The sequence below is a fragment of the Lathyrus oleraceus genome, chromosome 5, assembly GCF_024323335.1.
Source record: "Lathyrus oleraceus cultivar Zhongwan6 chromosome 5, CAAS_Psat_ZW6_1.0, whole genome shotgun sequence".
NCBI classification, from domain to species: Eukaryota; Viridiplantae; Streptophyta; class Magnoliopsida; order Fabales; family Fabaceae; genus Lathyrus; species Lathyrus oleraceus.
The window spans coordinates 566805385-566831677 of NC_066583.1; the positions used below are offsets into that span (position 1 = coordinate 566805385).

General features: G+C 44.1%; 1 protein-coding gene across 1 annotated transcript in view; it reads right to left on the minus strand.

Annotated features, from left to right (window-relative positions):
* Window positions 1–414: 414 nt before the first annotated feature.
* The window catches only part of LOC127086494 (F-box/FBD/LRR-repeat protein At3g14710), a 32886-nt gene continuing 7007 nt past the window's right edge, over window positions 415–26293 (minus strand). The window contains exon 6 of the mRNA XM_051027266.1: window positions 415–601. Within this exon, the coding sequence (XP_050883223.1) occupies window positions 542–601 (60 nt within the window). The 3' untranslated portion in view covers window positions 415–541. The remainder of the gene's footprint in view (window positions 602–26293) is intronic.

Consider the following 26293-nt stretch of genomic DNA (forward strand, 5'->3'; position numbering starts at 1 on the left):
CCCCGCAAAAACCTTTGAATCTGAACTATTTTTCTCCAAACCTTTATAGACATTTTCAAAAAAGACGGGAAGAAAATAGGGATAGACTTAAGCACAAAATTAAACAATCTAAGCTAAGGAATTGGAGAGGAACAAGAAGGACAAAGACTCTAAGTTCAGGCTCATCCTTGTTGAGAGCATAATCCATAGGCTTGCTCACTATTACAAGAAAACTAAGAGTTAAACAATCTAAGCTAACATACATGTGCTTCTACAAATTAAACCTCTTAGTTAACAAATTAACAGGGGTCCTTACTCGGCTCGGAATAGCCCAACTGTATTTATCTATTATTTTCTAGCGTAGATATGACGGATATGTAACTATTTGATATATAAGATTAAGACTGTATGACTCACTGAAAAATGTCACAGGTATGAAGAAAAATGGAACTTAGGTAAAATTAGATTATTAAAACTGCACGTAGCAATTACATACATTCTCCCAATAAAATTGTATTATTTTTTTACCAATCTTAAAACAAAGCTTCCTAAGATGATATTTTTACAGCTCAGTTGAAAATTCTAAAATCACTGAAGTAGAACATTTCTTAAATGAAAGTACCTTCTCTTGAGCTTCCTTGGAACAGAGGCAAAAATTAATCCTCTCCAATACCTTATCAAGTTGGACTCAACCGTGGGCCAAAAAATGGGCCTTATCGGGTTGGGTCACAGGTTGGAAGCAAGGGAGGGTCAGATTGGGTTATGGTAAAAAATAGAGAAGGGGGTGCAAGTGGCAATATGAGGAATGGGCCAAACAATGACAGGCAGGCCCAAGGTGACAGGAGGCGTGTTGGGCCTCGTGATAGAGGGTTTAGACACCTCTCTTACAATGAACTTATGGATAGAAAAAAAAAGGATTATGTTTCAAATGTAAAGGACCTTTTGGTCCTACCCATCAATGTCCAGACAAACACCTTAGAGTGTTAGTGGTGGATGATGAATGTGAGGAGGATGGAGAAGCTAAGGTGTTGGCTGTGGAGGTAGGTGAAGAGGAGGATGAGGAGCACGGAGAGATGAGCATATTGGATTTACATCATATAGCCCATGAAAATCATCAAACCATGAAGTTTCAAGGAACAGTCATGGGGGTAGAAGTATTAATTTTGGTGGATAGTGGGGCATCCCACAACTTTATTTCACAAAGTTTAGTACACCACATGGATTGGCCCATTGAACAAACCCCACAAATGAAGGTTAAACTAGGGAATGGGGTCCAAATAGAAGCGCAGGGGAGGTGCAAAGAGCTGGAAATGTACATTGGAAGTTACAAACTAAAGTCGAATCTGCAATTGTTTGAATTAGGGGGTATTGACGTGGTGTTGGGCGTTGAATGGTTAAAAACTTTGGGTGATACTATTATTAATTGGAAGCAACACACTATGAGTTTTTGGGAACAAGGGAAGTGGATAACACTTGGAAACAAAGAGGGGTGCAAAAAGCCATTGATTGCTGTCGCATTACGCGAAAAAACCGGCGGGAAGCAAGAACAACAGAGCCGCCACCGTGCGTTATTTATCCCAAAAAAGGGAAAGGAAACACTCAGAGTAAACCTGGAAAAAGCATGGTCTCGCGACCAAAGAGAATGGGATCGGGAGTCGGTTATGCGAAGGGAAGGTATTAGCACCCCTACGCATCCGTCGTACTCGACGGGATCCACGCACAAAAGGAAGGAATATGGTTGCTAAAACACTGCTCAAAAACAAACAAATACTGGCTGAAAGAGACACAAGAAAACAAACAAGACTGACTCGGCAGGACATCGCGTCCTGGGCCTACTTAGTCTATCAGGCATAGACATCAGAGTCGAAGTAGTTCGGACTAGGGGAAAACATGCTCGCTAGGATGTCGCATCCTATGCATACGTATCTTCTTGGACGAAGAAGAATCAGAGCATCCGTAGCTCGGCTAACACGCACACCCAACACAACAGACACAGGCAAACGTGGAATCCGAATGCCAATCGCTGGACTTACATCAGATTCCGAACCAAAACAGACCACACTGGAAACCAGATGCCACTTGATGGACTTATACCGGACTCCAAGCACACAACTAGACACAGGAAACCGACTGCCGATCGCTGGACTTACGTCAGACTCCACGCCAACACAGGAAGAAGAAGGGTCTCGATTGCAACTAGGGCAAGAGAAGGGGAAGGTCTTAATCGCAACGAGGGCGAGAGAAAAGAATTAGTGTTAGTTGTTAGTCAAACTCGACAAGACATCGCATCTCGTGCCTACGTATCTCATCTGGACATGAGAATCAGAGTTGCCGTAGTTCGGCTAAACTATTCCTGTTGGTTTGTGTTTTTTAAGTGGACGACGTCACTACGCAATCTACCGGATGCTCGACCTTTGGAAACTTACTCACCTATAGTAGAAGGAGTTGACGTATCCTTAAGAGGGGATAATGTTTGTTTGTGTTTTAGGAAAGCTCAAGCAAGAAAGGAAGTCCTATACGAAGGAACCGTGCTACCTTAATTGTCATGCAAACGAGACTACGCGGAGTCTAGCAAACCTAGGGGATACAATCACACCACACAAACACATACAGCATGAAATAAACACACCAACAAGGGGCTCAAACATCAAGGCTAGGCTTTAGTCGAGGGGTCATATCAACCTCGACAAACAAGCCTCTGTATCAAGGTAAGGTTAGCTCTTAACCTTGACATTGAGAGTCAAGGTGAAGCTAGATGAAAGGTGAGTGAAGATGAGACTTCACAGCTCTTATCCCTGGCCAGGGAGAGCTTCAGACAATGAAGTGTGGGTCCAGAAAGTGGGAACCCTTCTACACTTAAGACACTGACTCAACTGTACAACTGTACAAGATCTTGGGTTACTGTCCTCAATGCATCAACACAGTGGTGTGAGCAGAGGGACGACTCAACAGAATAGCGGGAGATAGATTGCATATCTCTTTTATCCGCCAATTGCCTCATAAAGTTCTTTACCTGCTTGGGGACAAAAGTAAACAAGCACAAACATCGCCTCTTAAGGAGGACTTCAGACAGGTGTCTGGCCAAGTAACTGGCCAGGTCTTCCAGACTACATGGAGACAAGAGAGTCTACCTCAATGCTTAAGCAAAGCAAAGCAATAGCTAGTTCTCAAAGAACTAAAGCGACTATGGTACCTAAAATCAATCAAATATAATCAGTATTCAAGTCACAACGTCACAACAGACAAATTATGAACCAACAGGCAACACAATCAATCACATGTGCAAAGCACAAACTCAAATGAAATGAATTAGCATCCTACAAAACAAACCAAGTTAGTTCATCACAATCAAATAAACCAAACTCAATCAACTTGAATTAAACTCTTCAAAGCATTTTGCTTCTTAACCTGAAAAAACAACTCAAAGGTGAGAAGTAAGACCACTAGGACAAGCCTAGGGTCAAAAGGAGATGAAAAATTCAAAACAGCAAGTAAAAATTGATCAAAACCAAGATTAATCAAACAAGAATAGAATCTAATTGGTCTCACATCAAAACTATGCACCAAATCCATTTCATACACAATTTAGGCCAAAGTGGGCAAGTGTGAACCACATATGAGCAAACAGAATGATTACAATCAAATCAATAACAGCTCAATAAATTCCACAAAAATTCCAGCCTAAACAGAACACATTGAATGAGCAGCATATCAAATTTCATGATATTTGGACAAGTGGAAGTAAGGAAATTAAAAGCAGGAAGTCATGGTATGCAAATACAACTTCAAACAAGACCACAAATCATCTGCCAACTTCAAATGAATGCCAAACAGTGGAAACCAATGATAAATGAATGGGACCAAAGCCAAGATGAAGTTAAGCATGTTAAGAACCAATCCACCAAATTTCATCTTCATATGATAAGGAATGAGAATTTTACAAGTCATGTAAGTTGATCACTCAAGAAAAGTTCACAAAATGGTAAACAGCAAACAAAAATACCAATCAAATAGGAAATTGATCAACAAATCCTACAAAAAATCATGGTTAAACTAGACCTACACAAGTAATCACATGCAAAAATTGAGAGCAAATGGCAAAGCAGAAGCATGGAAACAAAATTCAAGAACATGGCATAACATAGTGTGACACACATTGTCACACTCAACTTGACCACATCATATCTCTCTAACCAGGGACTCAAAATTAGCAAACTATATACCAAAATCAACAGGAAAGAGTCAAGAACATGCATATAAAATTTCATGCATTTTGGATGAGGCATCATTATTTTATGAATGAAATGGCAAAACATACACACATGGCATACATGACCAAGACCTCTAGGCAAAAGCAAATATCAATCAGGCACAACATTTGTTATCATACCTAAAAAAAACTAGAGAGAAATTGGAGATGAACACAAAAATCCTCACTCAAATTGGATCATCCATGAATATTCTATGAATTTTTGAAATTGAATCACAAAATGAAATAAACATTTAACATTTAAATGAATTAATGTGGCGCCAATGGCAAATTTGTAAATATGCTACAGCCAGGACAAAACGCCGCGTTTTCATTTATTCAGTGGCGTGGTGCGATTGGTCAGTTCACGCGGTAAACATACTTTCAAACGTGAAGGTCAGGCATGAAGATCTACGCGTGTTCTGGGAAAGTAAATCAGAATGCTCATCGTGTTCTTGGTGTTCTTCATCACCAAGAACAAATTCTCATGGAATGGCACAAATCATATATGGTTGGATGCGTCTCTCACTCAGGATCATGAATCTAACACGCAAATTACCTAATTCTAATCATGCTCAACGAATCGATCGAATTAAGTTTCACACACAAATGTTCAAATCAGTATATCTAGCTCAAAACCTAATGGATTCGCGCGATTCAACTTTCAGAATACTCAGCAATGAACGATCTATTGAATCCATATCTTAATTTGCGCAATTGGAACATTTGATTTCTGACCTGATTTGGAGTGCAGGTATCGATTTGGTGAATTCAAGTCTTGAAATCGTGAAACAGATGCGCTGCAAGGTATGGATAAGGAGATAGAATCAAATTTTCAGCTCAAGGCAACTTCAATTTGTGGCAATCTTCAACTGTCCTGTACAAGATGCAAATGCCATAGCCATAATTCTTCAAGATTCTTCTACTGTGAGCTTCAACAGAAGTTTTCCTCCACCTACAGTCAATGATTCACAAGAGAAACAGCAGAAAAATGGGAGAATTCTTGATGAATGATGAAAAAAAGTGTGAGTGCAACTTGAGAAAAATTGAGAGAATTGGTGAATTTTGCTTTTGGATCTGAGAAAATGAAATGTGATTAAGAGTTTCTGTTACAATTATGCTTTTATACCATGTATTAATCCAAGTGTTAATCACAATTAGCAAATTCAAGTGAAATTAGCAAAGTGAGTTTTATGCATAATTGGCCAAAATGCCCTTTTCTAGATGCATCCAATGTAACAGTAGAAAACCAGTTGGAGCAAGTCGTATTTGTCATTTAGAATGTGTTGGAAAAGGTTTTGTATGCAAATGCCTTGTATTTTTGAAAATCACTATTTTTCCCACCAATTTTTAAATGGTTCACTTGAAAAATGACCTTTTTATGTGTTGATTTTCAATAAAATGTAATAATGCAATGTGATAGTACATGTCAAATGTGACTTGCTCAAAAAAGAATCACCCAATTTGGCCTTTCCATTCAAAAGTTATGGCACTTTGAATTTCAACATTTTCTGAAAATGATTTGATCATAACTTGCCAACCACACATGAGAAGTGAGTGTTCTTGGACTTTTTGGAAAGGTGAGATCAAGATCTTCAACTTTCATGTTGGACAAAATTCCATTTGAAGCTTGTATGATGATGTAAATTTGAGGAGAAGAACTTTCCATTTTTGGCAGTTTCCAATTACAGGTCACTTGCCATTTTAGGAAACTTTTTTGCCTGACCTCCAATTCTTCAACCTTGATCTTTGATATGTCCAATGAGACTTATATGGACATGAATGAAGCCTTTCAAACCATCTCACACCTTCAAATCCAAAAAATCAGGCACAGTTGACCACAGTTGACCACAATTGACTTTCTAGGGTTTCAGCTGAAATTCAGCTTGACTGATGACCTCTGAGCATCCAATCTTTGTCCAAATCTCTTCAAAATGATCCTTAGACCATATGAACCTGATAAACCAACCTTAGGGCCTTGTCTCAATGGAAATTGCACATGCTTGCTTGATTGACTGATTCTCCTGACCAGTTGACCTAATTCTGTCTGAATGACTTGCACTCGGGCAAATGGCTATGCAATGCTATGCAATGGACCATGTTATGTTAATGACCTAATCATGAAAATGTATGTACAATGGGTAGGATGCAAATTTGAGGTGCTACAGTTGCCCCTATTCAATCAACTGGGAACCCGAATGGATGAGAGCAACGGCTGTCAGACTTTCAGGGTAAACAGGGATTGAATACCAAGAACCGTAGAATTTGCACACTGCAGGGATCCACCAACGGAAACGTCCACTGGGATCTGATATTTATTACTGGTTTTGGTTTTTCTTCTTCAATGGATACAGTCACATCCATACATCTCAACACGATGAATGGGAATAGGAATCACAACTAGATGCCAACGGACAAATAGGTAACACTCAACGTTTACCAAGACCAACGGAGAGGTAAATCAACTGGGGACGACCAGGAAAGGATACAACCATACGTCAGCGGACGACATGGGAAAAATTCAACGTTTACCAAGACCAACGGAGAGGTAGATCAACTGGGACGACCAGGAAGGGATACAACCACATGTCAGCGGACATAGTGGGAAAAACTCGACGTTTATCGACACCAACGGAGAGGGAGACCAGACATCAACGGACGACGGATGAACTGGGAAGACTCGACCAGACGTCATCGGACGAAAGGGAGAAGCTCGACGTTTATCGACACCAACGGAGAGGGAGACCAGACATCAACGGACGACGGATGAACTGGGAAGACTCGACCAGACGTCATCGGACGAAAGGGAGAAGCTCGACGTTTATCGACACCAACGGAGAAGGAGACCAGACATCAACGGACGACGGATGAACTGGGAAGACTCGACCAGACGTCAACGGACGAAAGGGAGAAGCTCGACGTTTATCGACACCAACGGAGAAGGAGACCAGACATCAACGGACGACGGATGAACTGGGAAAACTCGACCAGACGTCAACGGACGAAAGGGAGAAGCTCGACGTTTATCGACACCAACGGAGAAGGAGACCTGACATCAACGGACGACGGATGAACTGGGAAGAAAGCAATACATCTAGATGTCAACGGACAACTAGGAAAAACTCGACGTTTATCGACACCAACGGAGAGGAGGAAACTTCACTAGGGAAGGGGTATAACAACCTGAAACCAAATAGGACGTCACCAACGACTCTACTGGGGATCCTGGCTGGGAGTCAACCAGACATTAATGAATGACTGGAGAATAGGATGTACAATCAAACGTCAACGGACGAATGAGAAAAACTCAACGTTTACCGAAACCAACGGAGAGGTAGCTCTGTATGGGGAAAGATATAACTAGACGTCATCGGACGAATAGGAAAAACTCGACGTTTATCGACACCAACGGAGAGGAGGAAACTCTGAGGGGAATCATCTGGTATTACCAAATGATCTGTGGGAAACAAGCCACTATACGTCAACGGACGCATAGGAAAAACTCAACGTTTATCGACACCAACGGAGAGGAGGAAACGCTTTTGGGGAGGAAATACAACTGGTTATCAACGGATAACTAGGAAAAACTCGACGTTTATCGACACCAACGGAGAGAAGGAAACTCTTCTGGGGAAGGAGATCGACGTTACGAACATCGAAAGATGATGTTTACCGACACCAAAAGAAGACCAGACACTTACGCATGACTGGGAAGGCACCGAAAGATGGTGTTTACCGACACCAAAGAAGACCAGACACTTACGCATGACTGGGAAATCACCGAAAGATGGTGTTTACCGACATTAAAGAAGACCAGACACTTACGCATGATTGGGAAAGCACCGAAAGATGGTGTTTACCGACACCAAGGAAACAACACACGCGGGTGCTGACAGGACGACATCTACATATGTCAAGGCAAGGCTACACACTTGCTGGGGTCTCACTGGGGATCAAGGTTACAACAGCGAGCAAACAGGAAGGAGCACCAAGAATACCGGTTTGTAGGTATGAAAACCGGTGACCGACCAAGGCGTGAATTGGTTTGTTTTCCAAAACACTCAACATCCTGAAGAGGGCTAGAAAAGCGATCTTGTTAAAGGATGGACATCCGATTCCACAGGGAATATGAATCTTACTCTGCTGGAGAAAACAATCAAAAGATTGACCAAAGAGTGCATGAGATATATCATCTATAGCCGTCAAAACGTAGATAATACACTCGCATGGAAGATTATCCATAATCGGATTGGAGGTTGTTAGATGGATAAATCGACCGACCTCATCCTGAAGAGAGCGAAAGCAAACTTGTTAAAGGATGGACATTCGATTCCGAACAAAGGAATACAAATCTTACTCAACTGGGGAGGACGACTTCGACCCAAGAGCGCATGAGATACATTATCTATAGTCGTCGAAACGTAGATAATACACTCGCATGGAAGATTATCCATAACCGGATTGGAGGTTGTTAGATGGATAAATCGACCGACCTCATCCTGAAGAGAGCGAAAGCAAACTTGTTAAAGGATGGACATTCGACTCCGAACAAAGGAATACGAATTTTACTCAACTGGGGAGGACGACTTCGACCCAAGAGCGCATGAGATATATTATCTATAGCCGTCAAAACGTAGATAATATACTCGCAAGAAAGATTATCCATAACCGAGTGGAGGTTGTTAGATGGATAAACGACCGAAAAGAAAGGCATCGGGGTACCAGACTAGGTATGCAAAAGATGACCAATCAAAAGGGATAAAGTTGCTAACTCGGAGCAAATATCCTAAAGGTGAAGAGAATATCAATACCGAGACTGGGTAAGGATAACCACAAAGAGGGGATTACATCTACCGGGTAGTGGGTAGAAGACCGCCAATTCCGCCAACAATCAGAATGAACCACAAATGTTACCTCTGCTAGGGGATGAAAGTGGGATTTTACAACTACCAGGAGTAGGTAGAAAACCACAAAGATAGGACTTACAACTACCGGTTTGTAGGTAGAGGCCACCAACTTTCGCTGAGGATAAGATGAATGAGTGCCGGTTAGTGAGCAACTATTCATTTATACCACAGGGAATCACAAGAGACAGCCACAAGGAAGCCAATTCATGATCGATCCGAAAAGGCAAACTGAATCAAGACATCCTAATGAGGAACGAACTCAATAGGGAAAACCCATCCCAAGGGGAGGGAACGGAAACAACCGTCATCCACGAGGATATAACTCAGTGGGGAAATGCAGAAGAAAACGACAGACACTTTCTGCTTAAGGGGTCAACTCTACATGGAGAGATCAGACACACCCACATCTGCTAGGGGAATTGACCCAATCTTGCAAGATGCTGCCAACTTCCGGGAGTAACACTGCTGGGGATACCCGCTCACTTGCGGAGTCACTTGTTGGGACAACACCTTCCTACCCTGTTGGTGAACCCAATTCTGAAATCGATCCAGAGGTGCGCGACTAAACTCCTTCCAATAACCCGCTCTTGGCCACCACGGCTTAGGGCTAATGGATATGCTTGCAATGCAGATGCATGAGTTTTTTTTTTAGCGCAATGCCCCATGATCATGGAAATGCTACGCACTAGTGATGCGATATGCTATGCTTATCTAAATGATGAATGCATAAAACACACGTCTCCTCCCGAGACAACACCGGGGAGCTCCAGGAACTGTGTTGAGGATCTCATTACCACGTCAATTTCCACCCTGCTGGGGATGACCTCCATCGAACCCGAACTGCTTGGGATTACTCTGCTAGAGGAGGCAACCAATCCTTACCTCTATTGGGGATAGCCCCGCCGAACCCGATCCTCTTGGGAACCTTGCTGAGGGAAAACCATCAATACAACCTCCGCCGGGAAGACAGCTTCAGACTTGGAAAACAATCACAACTCCGCTGGGGATATGGTAACCTCCAGGCTTGATGAGGAGACACCGATCTCGAATCGGCTAGAGAAATAACACTTTCAGACCCACTTGGGAGATACGGCCTATTTAACACGAAACACCCTTCGATTCGTCGAACACTGGCATTCATCCTCCAACCACAGTGTCGACTTTCCACTTTTGAGAACTCCCAGACTTGTCTGAACTCTTCTGATTCATCCCACGAAGATCGAATTCCTGGGATTCATACAAACTTTCCAGTCCTTAGACTTTGAAGAGTCTTCTTGATTAACCCTCCAGGATCGTCGTCGTAATCCTTCACCGTCCCTTCATTATTCGCCTAACCCTTGCCCCTGGTTGGACTCTGTGGGGATTTCTTTTTTTTCAAAAGGCTTCATATCACCACCTGTCAGCGAATGAAGATATCTAACAGCACCTGCACAAGAGATTGTTAGATAAAAGCGTGCCCCAGGCGTGCCAACACTTCAACATCTTGGTCGCTCAAACTTCCGAATAAGATTTCCAGATTTCAATCTTATAAGCATGCATCGGAAGGGACCTCTATGTTTCAAAATGCAAATATTCTTATCAAAACGAACGGATGTTTTCGTAATCAAAGCGGTAATGAAAACAAAAACAAAACTATTTGACTGAACGCATTTATTGACTGAAACAAAAAGGTGGCTCAAAACCAAGCAACACACAGGAAGCAAACCCTGGAAAGAGGTGATTGCGCATAAAAGTGAAAAAATCTACCCTAATGGCAATGTGAAACCATGATCTCATCGGGTTCCAACTCGGTTACACCCCATATGTCCTCAAGACTTTCCGCACTTTCGGCCTTCTGAACAAGACGCTTCCGATCGATCTCGGTCGGAGATTATCCAAGTCATATCTCAAGCACAAACGATCATGCTGGACGCAGTTGTTCGTTTCAATCCCTCTTTTGCCTGGACCGCCCTTTCGGGTTTCAGTCCACCGGGATACCCTTTTTTGCCCAAGCCGCCCTTGTGGGGTTTTCGACTTGCCGGGTGTACAGTTTTTTTTTATTATCCCTAACTTTTGCCCGAACCTTTTCTTTCTATTTTTTGGTTCGTCGGGATGCCCTTTTTTGCCTGGACTCTTTTATTCTTTTTGTCCAGCGGGACTCTTTTTACAAAGTATTTTCTAACTGCGTCCGCATCTGCAGGGGATGGAAAATCCTCGCCACTCATGGTCGTCAGGAACAAAGCTCTGTCGGAGAAAGCCTTCTTGACCATGCTGGGGATTCATGACTGTATATCCACTTGCCCCACGATCGTCTCGAGGAGGAAGGATCCTTTTCAACACCACATCTCTTCCATGCTACCCACGAGGTCGCACTTCTCGGTTAACAACACGCTTCATTTACCGGGTACAACTGCCCCATGACAAGTAACTGTCAGCCCTTTTCTCCTCGGTCAGGCTCAACATGTCATACTGAGTCCTTATTCACTCATCCTTTTTCAAGTTTACGTCCAACGGGACCCCATGACGAAACCTGAGTCTCAAATGGTAGTACCACCTTCATCCCATATCTGAGTGAGAAAGGCGTTGCCCCAGTATGTGCACTTACCGAAGTACGATACCTAGGATACCAACTTCGTACTCAGCCCCCATCGTTGGTGTGTTCAAATGTTATCGGGGAAGCACTAGCTCATTCACTTTAAACTCTCCCCATCAGACATCAGAATCCGTTCGGATTCAGGGTCAGGCCCCTCCTCCGGGATCGGTCACTCTCAATCTTTCGATTTGAGTACCTCGAGATGTCCTCATCAGGGACTTCAGACTTCCTTGGTTGATAATCATCAATGGGTTGTTGGGCAAGATAGCCATACAATACCCTCCTCTTGATTGCTTTCTGGGAGATGTACTGAATATCGGATTCAGTCGACACCATTTTCCCTCTCGCAACCCGTCCGTTCAATGCTATCTCCTCAAGCACATACTTGATCAGATCCATTTTGGACATCCACAAAGTGGTATGAATCAGCACACTGTCTTAGTCGGCGAACAGCCTATGCCAAAGTACATCAAGTTTTCTCGAGCAGTGAGTGTATTGTTTCACAGTCGATAAACTCTTTGCTTAGGTAAATTGCATGCTCTTTTCGACAAGACTAGTCATGCTGACCCAATACGCCTCATAGACCCCTTGAGGGCTGTTAAGTACCAGATTAACAATTGTTTCTTCCACGGAATATCTCAGAATCAGAGGTTCCTGCTACTCATTCTTTCATCTTTCCATGCCCCTTGGCAATTATTATTCTACCTGACCGTCTGTTTTCTTTTTTAGGTTCGGTTCAGGCATTTCTGACTTGCTTTTTTCCTTCTTTTTTTTCTTTTTTTCTTTTAGCAGGATCGACCTCGACTCCTCTTTCGTTCACAATAAGCCTCGGCAACTTACCGGACAACACTCTACAAATGCACTGGTTCGGACTCAACCTCAGTCTGAGTAGTTTCGATCCGGTCAAACAATTTGCCCCAGATCCACCGGATGCCCCTCTTCCGCTTGGGACTTTGTCATCATGTCATCAACATGGCATTCGCTTTCACGATGAGTCATATCATGAAACAAAGTCACTGTAGCCCTTTGATTCGTGGCCTTCTTCTTCACCTTACAACAAGAAGGTACTCTTTGGTGTGATGGACATTGTTTACTCCATATCATCTGGCGACAATTCCACTTGATTTTGGCCATAAAGCCATCCCTGAAGGTAAACACCGAGAATTGAGTTGTACTATTAACCAATACATCCATGTGAAGTACCGGGAATTCATCTCTCGAACTAGCTCTATTCACGTCTCGATAGTCCACACACATTCTCATCTTTTAGCACCGGTTTCCGCTTCACTGGAGGACAGTCTTCTCTCCATGGTAGCTCGTGCCCCACAACATGGGTATTCCACCCTGGTGTATCTTGATGCAACCAGGTGAAGATACCAACCTGCTCTTTCAACAGGGCTACCATTCTGTTCTCGACTCGCCTCTGAAGCGGCCTCAACTTTCATTTCCCTTCTGACCTCGGCGGTACTTGGGATGACAATCTTGACTCGCTCCTCGTGCAGTTGAATCACCTTCTCCTCTTGTTTCAACGCCCTGGCTAATTCCAGCAGATCACAATCTTCTTCGCCTTATTCTTCGGCATGATAGATCGGAGTGTCGAAGTCATACAGAGGTGTAACCAAATTGTTATCGATGAGATCAGGATGGTAACCACTTTTGAGGTCGAAACCAAATGAATCAAAAGGAAAGAGAATAAAAACATTGCCATTTTTTATTTTTTAAAACTGCAAAAAGTGAAAAACAGGGAACACCGCTTTTAATCACAAAAACATCCATTTATTACTGATGCAAAATGTTGCAAAATGAAACACATGAGGTGGCCCTTACAATGGACCAGTACGTTTCGGGCAAAACGTATGGCTTTCATGCAAACAACAATTGAAACACAGAAATGCTACACTTCCGGATGAGTGACAGTGGTGATTTTGGAGGCTTCTTAATTCTCTGGTACGCACGACTTTATCCACAACTCGAGCTCGCGGTCACAGTCGATCTCTTCACTCACTGAACAAGCATGATCAGGATCCAGCATTCCTGCACTGACAAAGATGTACGGCGGACGACGTCCTCTGTTTAGTCTAGACGACTCTTGATCTGGATAACCAATCCCGAACATGTCTGCCTTTACCACTATGTCAATGATCCTGCCCCAGCCTCGAGCCTCTTTGTTCTTCACCACTTCTAAGGCTTGCTTATAAGAAGAAATGGACAACTTCTTCTCCTTCTCAGTAACAACAGCATTCTCCACCTTGACGGTTTCAATTGCTTGACTTAGTGCTTCAACTTTTTCACTGTCCATTTCCACTTCCATCATCCTTTGGGTCGTATCCCCCATCAACATACACCCCTCTATGACGACGGCTGCACAACAATTATCAATAGCAGGGAAAGCTCCATCCTGTACCAGAGGTTTTGGGACCACATCCATTGGAACCTTTAACTGATCTTCCTCAGTCACCTCCATTCCTTTCTTGACCTTTTTCACCATCTTCATCTTTACAGGACCCTGCCTGGGTACAGGGTTGACATCCCCCTTCATTATCTGTGCCAAGCTGATGGTCTTAGAGTCCACCATGTCTTGGACGACATGCTTGAAAGCTCTACAACCCTCAATACTGTGTCCGGGTGCCTCAGAATGGAACTCGCACCTGGCATTCTCATCATAGTGTGCAGGCCTCTTCTGCCGTTCTATGGGAATCAAAATCCTTGGCCGGACTAACCCCAAATCCCTCAACCTCCTGAACAGCAGGGTATAAGTCACAGGTGGTTCCTCAAACTGACGATCCTCCTTCTTCTTCTTCACCTGGCTCCTAGCTCTCGGTGCCTTCTGTTGAGGTGGTGGTTGTTGCTGTGGAGCAGGTGTATTACCAACAGGAGTGGTTACAGTGGCAGCATAAGGGTGATAACGATCCTGACTGCGTTCCCTTTTAACTGGCACACCACTTGAATCAGCCTCCTTTTTTAGCAGACCACCGCCAGAGGGTTTCTTGGCTACAGTGCCAGAGGGTTTGTTCACTTCGGAGGGCGGAGCCTTCCCCTGAACTTTCTCCACTATCAGCCACTTCTCAATCTTTTCCAATCTCTCAGCCATGGCTTTCTGCCCCAAGGCAAACCCTTGCACAACACTGGACAAATCCCTCACCATCTCTTTCAGTTCGAGGATGTCGGCGTTGGGAGGATCCATCAGTTTTGATTTGTTGCCTCTAGCAGGATATCTGAGCAAACGAGCTATGCGCACCGGTTGACACCTACAAAACAGCAAATGGGTTAGTATGACTCACACATGCAATGTCTATCCGTACCAGGAATATTCCGTCCTTTGATTCTAGCGTCACCAAGACAGATAATTTTTCATCAATAACAATCTGACATCTGGATGTCTCTCAACCAGAATCTTAATCAAAAATGGACCCTGAGTACGGACAGACATGGGTTGAATGCAGATGAATGCGAAATGGGATGATGCAAATGCATGAATGCAGGTCATTGTGCCACCAAGTCATCTGAAGACCCATTCTCTGAACCAGTCACAGTCAACTGAGTCACCCTAAATCCAACTTGGGGAGTTCCGAAATAAACGGAATCGGAGATTACATCACTATCACCACAGGAACATCCACTGAACGGATGACAGCCAGATCCTCTGAACAGATACTCTCAAATTCAACCCGGGGATCCGAAATAAACGGAACCCGCTGATAAACCACGGACAGAACTCCGGCGTCCCAGAAATAAATGTCCATAATTCACAGTCACCATCAGTACCAAGAGTCACCAACCGGTCACCAACTGTACCTGTTATAATGATCATTCCCTCCCCACTCACGGGTGTCATCTAGGCCAGGGTAAGGTCGAGAGAAACGCAGCATAAATAACCTTTCGCAGAATATCATCCTGTGCACACCCAATGTATGCACCGATAATATCCCACCAGGGTCTGAACTGCTCGTGATATCGATGTTCCGCTAAGTGGCGCATACCACCCGCTTCCCATGAATCACTCTATTCCTAGGTTTCCTAGATTTCACTCATAGCCTGGGTATTAGGCCTTTTACCTCGAGTAACTTCCCCCCAAACAGAGAAACACAGCACAACCAGCAATGAATATGAATGAATGCAAACATTAATGCACACAATAAATGCAAACAATGAATAAAATGAATGCAATAAAATAAAGCAGCACAAAGCAACCAAAGCCCTAACCTAGAGAGCGCTAGGAGAGACTCGCTTAGGGAAGATGGACCAGCAAGAGGTCAACTTCTTATGTCCCCAGCAGAGTCGCCAGCTGGTGTATCTTCCCTAAGCGAGTCTCTCCTAGCGCTCTCTAGGTTAGGGCTTTGGTTGCTTTGTGCTGCTTTATTTTATTGCATTCATTTTATTCATTGTTTGCATTTATTGTGTGCATTAATGTTTGCATTCATTCATATTCATTGCTGGTTGTGCGGTGTTTCTCTGTTTGGGGGGAAGTTACTCGAGGTAAAAGGCCCAATACCCAGGCTATGAGTGAAATCTAGGAAACCTAGGAATAGAGTGATTCATGGGAAGCGGATGGTATGCGCCACTTAGCGGAACATCGATATCACGAGCAGTTCAGACCCTGGTGGGATATTATCGGTGCATACATTGGGTGTGCACGGGATGATATTCTGCGAAAGGTTATTTATGTTGCGTTTCTCTCGACCTTACCCTGGCCTAGATGACACCCGTGAGTGGGGAGGGAATGATCATTATAACAGGTACAGTTGGTGACCAGTTGGTGACTCTTGGTACTGATGGTGACTGTGAATTATGGACATTTATTTCTGGGACGCCGGAGTTCTGTCCGTGGTTTATCAGCGGGTTCCGTTTATTTCGGATCCCTGGGTTGAATTTGAGAGTATCTGTTCAGAGGATCTGGCTGTCATCCGTTCAGTGGATGTTCCTGTGGTGATAGTGATGTAATCTTCGGTTCCGTTTATTTCGGAACTCCCCAAGTTGGATTTAGGGTGACTCAGTTGACTGTGACTGGTTCAGAGAATGGGTCTTCAGATGACTTGGTGGCACAATGACCTGCATTCATGCATTTGCATCATCCCATTTCGCATTCATCTGCATTCAACCCATGTCTGTCCGTACTCAGGGTCCATTTTTTATTAAGATTCTGGTTGAGAGACATCCAGATGTCAGATTGTTATTGATGAAAAATTATCTGTCTCGGTGACGCTAGAATCAAAGGACGGAATATTCCTGGTACTGATAGACATTGCATGTGTGAGTCATACTAACCCATTTGCTGTTTTGTAGGTGTCAACCGGTGCGCATAGCTCGTTTGCTCAGATATCCTGCTAGAGGCAACAAATCCAAACTGATGGATCCTCCCAACGCCGACATCCTCGAACTGAAAGAGATGGTGAGGGATTTGTCCAGTGTTGTGCAAGGGTTTGCCTTGGGGCAGAAAGCCATGGCTAAGAGATTGGAAAAGATTGAGAAGTGGCTGATAGTGGAGAAAGTTCAGGGGAAGGCTCCGCCCTCCGAAGTGAACAAACCCTCTGGCACTGTAGCCAAGAAACCCTCTGGCAGTGGTCTGCTAAAAAAGGAGGCTGATTCAAGTGGTGTGCCAGTTAAAAGGGAACGCAGTCAGGATCGTTATCACCCTTATGCTGTCACTGTAACCACTCCTGTTGGTAATACACCTGCTCCACAGCAACAACCACCACCTCAACAGAAGGCACCGAGAGCTAGGAGCCAGGTGAAGAAGAAGAAGGAGGATCGTCGGTTTGAGGAACCACCTGTGACTTATACCCTGCTGTTCAGGAGGTTGAGGGATTTGGGGTTAGTCCGGCCAAGGATTTTGATTCCCATAGAACGGCAGAAGAGGCCTGCACACTATGATGAGAATGCCAGGTGCGAGTTCCATTCTGAGGCACCCGGACACAGTATTGAGGGTTGTAGAGCTTTCAAGCATGTCGTCCAAGACATGGTGGACTCTAAGACCGTCAGCTTGGCACAGATAATGAAGGGGGATGTCAACCCTGTACCCAGGCAGGGTCCTGTAAAGATGAAGATGGTGAAAAAGGTCAAGAAAGGAATGGAGGTGACTGAGGAAGATCAGTTAAAGGTTCCAATGGATGTGGTCCCAAAACCTCTGGTACAGGATGGAGCTTTCCCTGCTATTGATAATTGTTGTGCAGCCGTCGTCATAGAGGGGTGTATGTTGATGGGGGATACGACCCAAAGGATGATGGAAGTGGAAATGGACAGTGAAAAAGTTGAAGCACTAAGTCAAGCAATTGAAACCGTCAAGGTGGAGAATGCTGTTGTTACTGAGAAGGAGAAGAAGTTGTCCATTTCTTCTTATAAGCAAGCCTTAGAAGTGGTGAAGAACAAAGAGGCTCGAGGCTGGGGCAGGATCATTGACATAGTGGTAAAGGCAGACATGTTCGGGATTGGTTATCCAGATCAAGAGTCGTCTAGACTAAACAGAGGACGTCGTCCGCCGTACATCTTTGTCAGTGCAGGAATGCTGGATCCTGATCATGCTTGTTCAGTGAGTGAAGAGATCGACTGTGACCGCGAGCTCGAGTTGTGGATAAAGTCGTGCGTACCAGAGAATTAAGAAGCCTCCAAAATCACCACTGTCACTCATCCGGAAGTGTAGCATTTCTGTGTTTCAATTGTTGTTTGCATGAAAGCCATACGTTTTGCCCGAAACGTACTGGTCCATTGTAAGGGCCACCTCATGTGTTTCATTTTGCAACATTTTGCATCAGTAAGAAATGGATGTTTTTGTGATTAAAAGCGGTGTTCCCTGTTTTTCACTTTTTGCAATTTTAAAAAATAAAAAATGGCAATGTTTTTATTCTCTTTCCTTTTGATTCATTTGGTTTCGACCTCAAAAGTGGTTACCATCCTGATCTCATCGATAACAATTTGGTTACACCTCTGTATGACTTCGACACTCCGATCTATCATGCCGAAGAATAAGGCGAAGAAGATTGTGATCTGCTGGAATTAGCCAGGGCGTTGAAACAAGAGGAGAAGGTGATTCAACTGCACGAGGAGCGAGTCAAGATTGTCATCCCAAGTACCGCCGAGGTCAGAAGGGAAATGAAAGTTGAGGCCGCTTCAGAGGCGAGTCGAGAACAGAATGGTAGCCCTGTTGAAAGAGCAGGTTGGTATCTTCACCTGGTTGCATCAAGATACACCAGGGTGGAATACCCATGTTGTGGGGCACGAGCTACCATGGAGAGAAGACTGTCCTCCAGTGAAGCGGAAACCGGTGCTAAAAGATGAGAATGTGTGTGGACTATCGAGACGTGAATAGAGCTAGTTCGAGAGATGAATTCCCGGTACTTCACATGGATGTATTGGTTAATAGTACAACTCAATTCTCGGTGTTTACCTTCAGGGATGGCTTTATGGCCAAAATCAAGTGGAATTGTCGCCAGATGATATGGAGTAAACAATGTCCATCACACCAAAGAGTACCTTCTTGTTGTAAGGTGAAGAAGAAGGCCACGAATCAAAGGGCTACAGTGACTTTGTTTCATGATATGACTCATCGTGAAAGCGAATGCCATGTTGATGACATGATGACAAAGTCCCAAGCGGAAGAGGGGCATCCGGTGGATCTGGGGCAAATTGTTTGACCGGATCGAAACTACTCAGACTGAGGTTGAGTCCGAACCAGTGCATTTGTAGAGTGTTGTCCGGTAAGTTGCCGAGGCTTATTGTGAACGAAAGAGGAGTCGAGGTCGATCCTGCTAAAAGAAAAAAAGAAAAAAAAGAAGGAAAAAAGCAAGTCAGAAATGCCTGAACCGAACCTAAAAAAGAAAACAGACGGTCAGGTAGAATAATAATTGCCAAGGGGCATGGAAAGATGAAAGAATGAGTAGCAGGAACCTCTGATTCTGAGATATTCCGTGGAAGAAACAATTGTTAATCTGGTACTTAACAGCCCTCAAGGGGTCTATGAGGCGTATTGGGTCAGCATGACTAGTCTTGTCGAAAAGAGCATGCAATTTACCTAAGCAAAGAGTTTATCGACTGTGAAACAATACACTCACTGCTCGAGAAAACTTGATGTACTTTGGCATAGGCTGTTCGCCGACTAAGACAGTGTGCTGATTCATACCACTTTGTGGATGTCCAAAATGGATCTGATCAAGTATGTGCTTGAGGAGATAGCATTGAACGGACGGGTTGCGAGAGGGAAAATGGTGTCGACTGAATCCGATATTCAGTACATCTCCCAGAAAGCAATCAAGAGGAGGGTATTGTATGGCTATCTTGCCCAACAACCCATTGATGATTATCAACCAAGGAAGTCTGAAGTCCCTGATGAGGACATCTCGAGGTACTCAAATCGAAAGATTGAGAGTGACCGATCCCGGAGGAGGGGCCTGACCCTGAATCCGAACGGATTCTGATGTCTGATGGGGAGAGTTTAAAGTGAATGAGCTAGTGCTTCCCCGATAACATTTGAACACACCAACGATGGGGGCTGAGTACGAAGTTGGTATCCTAGGTATCGTACTTCGGTAAGTGCACATACTGGGGCAACGCCTTTCTCACTCAGATATGGGATGAAGGTGGTACTACCATTTGAGACTCAGGTTTCGTCATGGGGTCCCGTTGGACGTAAACTTGAAAAAGGATGAGTGAATAAGGACTCAGTATGACATGTTGAGCCTGACCGAGGAGAAAAGGGCTGACAGTTACTTGTCATGGGGCAGTTGTACCCGGTAAATGAAGCGTGTTGTTAACCGAGAAGTGCGACCTCGTGGGTAGCATGGAAGAGATGTGGTGTTGAAAAGGATCCTTCCTCCTCGAGACGATCGTGGGGCAAGTGGATATACAGTCATGAATCCCCAGCATGGTCAAGAAGGCTTTCTCCGACAGAGCTTTGTTCCTGACGACCATGAGTGGCGAGGATTTTCCATCCCCTGCAGATGCGGACGCAGTTAGAAAATACTTTGTAAAAAGAGTCCCGCTGGACAAAAAGAATAAAAGAGTCCAGGCAAAAAAGGGCATCCCGGCGAACCAAAAAATAGAAAGAAAAGGTTCGGGCAAAAGTTAGGGATAATAAAAAAAAACTGTACACCCGGCAAGTCGAAAATCCCACAAGGGCGGCTTGGGCAAAAAAGGGTATCCCGGTGGACTGAAACCCGAAAGGGCGGTCCAGGCAAAAGAGGGATTGAAACGAACAACTGCGTCCAGCATGATCGTTTGTGCTTGAGATATGACTTGGATAATCTCCGACCGAGATCGATCGGAAGCGTCTTGTTCAGAAGGCCGAAAGTGCGAAAAGTCTTGAGGACATATGGGGTGTAACCGAGTTGGAACCCGATGAGATCATGGTTTCACATTGCCATTAGGGTAGATTTTTTCACTTTTATGCGCAATCACCTCTTTCCAGGGTTTGCTTCCTGTGTGTTGCTTGGTTTTGAGCCACCTTTTTGTTTCAGTCAATAAATGCGTTCAGTCAAATAGTTTTGTTTTTGTTTTCATTACCGCTTTGATTACGAAAACATCCGTTCGTTTTGATAAGAATATTTGCATTTTGAAACATAGAGGTCCCTTCCGATGCATGCTTATAAGATTGAAATCTGGAAATCTTATTCGGAAGTTTGAGCGACCAAGATGTTGAAGTGTTGGCACGCCTGGGGCACGCTTTTATCTAACAATCTCTTGTGCAGGTGCTGTTAGATATCTTCATTCGCTGACAGGTGGTGATATGAAGCCTTTTGAAAAAAAAGAAATCCCCACAGAGTCCAACCAGGGGCAAGGGTTAGGCGAATAATGAAGGGACGGTGAAGGATTACGACGATGATCCTGGAGGGTTAATCAAGAAAACTCTTCAAAGTCTAAGGACTGGAAAGTTTGTATGAATCCCAGGAATTCGATCTTCGTGGGATGAATCAGAAGAGTTCAGACAAGTCTGGGAGTTCTCAAAAGTGGAAAGTCGACACTGTGGTTGGAGGATGAATGCCAGTGTTCGACGAATCGAAGGGTGTTTCGTGTTAAATAGGCCGTATCTCCCAAGTGGGTCTGAAAGTGTTATTTCTCTAGCCGATTCGAGATCGGTGTCTCCTCATCAAGCCTGGAGGTTACCATATCCCCAGCGGAGTTGTGATTGTTTTCCAAGTCTGAAGCTGTCTTCCCGGCGGAGGTTGTATTGATGGTTTTCCCTCAGCAAGGTCCCCAAGAGGATCGGGTTCGGCGGGGCTATCCCCAATAGAGGTAAGGATTGGTTGCCTCCTCTAGCAGAGTAATCCCAAGCAGTTCGGGTTCGATGGAGGTCATCCCCAGCAAATGTTGTCTTTCCCCAGCAGGGTGGAAATTGACGTGGTAATGAGATCCTCAGCACAGTTCCTGGAGCTCCCCGGTGTTGTCTCGGGAGGAGACGTGTGTTTTATGCATTCATCATTTAGATAAGCATAGCATATCGCATCACTAGTGCGTAGCATTTTCATGATCATGGGGCATTGCGCTAAAAAAAACTCATGCATCTGCATTGCAAGCATATCCATTAGCCCTAAGTCGTGGTGGCCAAGAACGGGTTATTGGAAGGAGTTTAGTCGCGCACCTCTGGATCGATTTCAGAATTGGGTTCACCAGCAGGGTAGGAAGGTGTTGTCCCAACAAGTGACTCCGCAAGTGAGCGGGTATCCCCAGCAGTGTTACTCCCGGAAGTTGGCAGCATCTTGCAAGATTGGGTCAATTCCCCTAGCAGATGTGGGTGTGTCTGATCTCTCCATGTAGAGTTGACCCCTTAAGCAGAAAGTGTCTGTCGTTTTCTTCTGCATTTCCCCACTGAGTTATATCCTCGTGGATGACGGTTGTTTCCGTTCCCTCCCCTTGGGATGGGTTTTCCCTATTGAGTTCGTTCCTCATTAGGATGTCTTGATTCAGTTTGCCTTTTCGGATCGATCATGAATTGGCTTCCTTGTGGCTGTCTCTTGTGATTCCCTGTGGTATAAATGAATAGTTGCTCACTAACCGGCACTCATTCATCTTATCCTCAGCGAAAGTTGGTGGCCTCTACCTACAAACCGGTAGTTGTAAGTCCTATCTTTGTGGTTTTCTACCTACTCTTGGTAGTTGTAAAATCCCACTTTCATCCCCTAGCAGAGGTAACCTTTGTGGTTCATTCTGATTGTTGGCGGAATTGGCGGTCTTCTACCCACTACCCGGTAGATGTAATCCCCTCTTTGTGGTTATCCTTACCCAGTCTCGGTATTGATATTCTCTTCACCTTTTGGATATTTGCTCCGAGTTAGCAACTTTATCCCTTTTGATTGGTCATCTTTTGCATACCTAGTCTGGTACCCCGATGCCTTTCTTTTCGGTCGTTTATCCATCTAACAACCTCCACTCGGTTATGGATAATCTTCCTTGCGAGTATATTATCTACGTTTTGACGGCTATATATAATATATCTCATGCGCTCTTGGGTCGAAGTCGTCCTCCCCAGTTGAGTAAGATTCGTATTCCTTTGTTCGGAATCGAATGTCCATCCTTTAACAAGTTTGCTTTCGCTCTCTTCAGGATGAGGTCGGTCGATTTATCCATCTAACAACCTCCAATCCGGTTATGGATAATCTTCCATGCGAGTGTATTATCTACGTTTCGACGGCTATAGATAATGTATCTCATGCGCTCTTGGGTCGAAGTCGTCCTCCCCAGTTGAGTAAGATTTGTATTCCTTTGTTCGGAATCGAATGTCCATCCTTTAACAAGTTTGCTTTCGCTCTCTTCAGGATGAGGTCGGTCGATTTTTTTCCATCTAACAACCTCCAATCCGATTATGGATAATCTTCCATGCGAGTGTATTATCTACGTTTTGACGGCTATAGATGATATATCTCATGCACTCTTTGGTCAATCTTTTGATTGTTTTCTCCAGCAGAGTAAGATTCGCATTCCCTGTGGAATCGGATGTCCATCCTTTAACAAGATCGCTTTTCTAGCCCTCTTCAGGATGTTGAGTGTTTTGGAAAACAAACCAATTCACGCCTTGGTCGGTCACCGGTTTTCATACCTACAAACCGGTATTCTTGGTGCTCCTTCCTGTTTGCTCGCTGTTGTAACCTTGATCCCCAGTGAGACCCCAGCAAGTGTGTAGCCTTGCCTTGACATATGTAGATGTCGTCCTGTCAGCACCCGCGTGTGTTGTTTCCTTGGTGTCGGTAAACACCATCTTTCGGTGCTTTCCCAATCATGCGTAAGTGTCTGGTCTTCTTTAATGTCGGTAAACACCATCTTTCGGTGATTTCCCAGTCATGCGTAAGTGTCTGGTCTTCTTTGGTGTCGGTAAACACCATCTTTCGGTGCCTTCCCAGTCATGCGTAAGTGTCTGGTCTTCTTTTGGTGTCGGTAAACATCATCTTTCGATGTTCGTAACGTCGATCTCCTTCCCCAGAAGAGTTTCCTCCTCTCCGTTGGTGTCGATAAACGTCGAGTTTTTCCTAGTTATCCGTTGATAACTAGTTGTATTTCCTCCCCAAAAGCGTTTCCTCCTCTCCGTTGGTGTCGATAAACGTTGAGTTTTTCCTATGCGTCCGTTGACGTATAGTGGCTTGTTTCCCACAGATCATTTGGTAATACCAGATGATTCCCCTCAGAGTTTCCTCCTCTCCGTTGGTGTCGATAAACGTCGAGTTTTTCCTATTCGTCCGATGACGTCTAGTTGTATCTTTCCCCATACAGAGCTACCTCTCCGTTGGTTTCGGTAAACGTTGAGTTTTTCTCATTCGTCCGTTGACGTTTGATTGTACATCCTATTCTCCAGTCATTCATTAATGTCTGGTTGACTCCCAGCCAGGATCCCTAGTAGAGTCGTTGGTGACGTCCTATTTGGTTTCAGGTTGTTATACCCCTTCCCTAGTGAAGTTTCCTCCTCTCCGTTGGTGTCGATAAACGTCGAGTTTTTCCTAGTTGTCCGTTGACATCTAGATGTATTGCTTTCTTCCCAGTTCATCCGTCGTCCGTTGATGTCTGGTCTCCTTCTCCGTTGGTGTCGATAAACGTCGAGCTTCTCCCTTTCGTCCGTTGACGTCTGGTCGAGTCTTCCCAGTTCATCCGTCGTCCGTTGATGTCCGGTCTCCTTCTCCGTTGGTGTCGATAAACGTCGAGCTTCTCCCTTTCGTTCGTTGACGTCTGGTCGAGTCTTCCTAGTTCATCCGTCGTCCGTTGATGTCTGGTCTCCTTCTCCGTTGGTGTCGATAAACGTCGAGCTTCTCCCTTTCGTCCGATGACGTCTGGTCAAGTCTTCCCATTTTGTGAACTTTTCTTGAGTGATCAACTTACATGACTTGTAAAATTCTCATTCCTTATCATATGAAGATGAAATTTGGTGGATTGGTTCTTAACATGCTTAACTTCATCTTGGCTTTGGTCCCATTCATTTATCATTGGTTTCCACTGTTTGGCATTCATTTGACGTTGGCAGATGATTTGTGGTCTTGTTTGAAGTTGTATTTGCATACCATGACTTCCTGATTTTAATTTCCTTACTTCCACTTGTCCAAATATCATGAAATTTGATATGCTGCTCATTCAATGTGTTCTGTTTAGGCTGGAATTTTTGTGGAATTTATTGAGCTGTTATTGATTTGATTGTAATCATTCTGTTTGCTCATATGTGGTTCACACTTGCCCACTTTGGCCTAAATTGTGTATGAAATGGATTTGGTGCATAGTTTTGATGTGAGACCAATTAGATTCTATTCTTGTTTGATTAATCTTGGTTTTGATCAATTTTTACTTGCTGTTTTGAATTTTTCATCTCCTTTTGACCCTAGGCTTGTCCTAGTGGTCTTACTTCTCACCTTTGAGTTGTTTTTTCAGGTTAAGAAGCAAAATGCTTTGAAGAGTTTAATTCAAGTTGATTGAGTTTGGTTTATTTGATTGTGATGAACTAACTTGGTTTGTTTTGTAGGATGCTAATTCATTTCATTTGAGTTTGTGCTTTGCACATGTGATTGATTGTGTTGCCTGTTGGTTCATAATTTGTCTGTTGTGACGTTGTGACTTGAATACTGATTATATTTGATTGATTTCAGGTACCATAGTCGCTTTAGTTCTTTGAGAACTAGCTATTGCTTTGCTTTGCTTAAGCATTGAGGTAGACTCTCTTGTCTCCATGTAGTCTGGAAGACCTGGCCTGTTACTTGGCCAGGCACCTGTCTGAAGTCCTCCTTAAGAGGCGATGTTTGTGCTTGTTTACTTTTGTCCCCAAGCAGGTAAAGACCTTTATGAGGCAATTGGCGGATAAAAGAGATATGCAATCTATCTCCCGCTATTCTGTTGAGTCGTCCCTCTGCTCACACCACTGTGTTGATGCATTGAGGACAGTAACCCAAGATCTTGTACAGTTGTACAGTTGAGTCAGTGTCTTAAGTGTAGAAGGGTTCCCACTTTCTGGACCCACACTTCATTGTTTGAAGCTCTCCTTGGCCAGGGATAAGAGCTGTGAAGTCTCATCTTCACTCACCTTTCATCTAGCTTCACCTTGACTCTCAATGTCAAGGTTAAGAGCTAACCTTACCTTGATACAGAGGCTTGTTTGTCGAGGTTGATATGACCCCTCGACTAAAGCCTAGC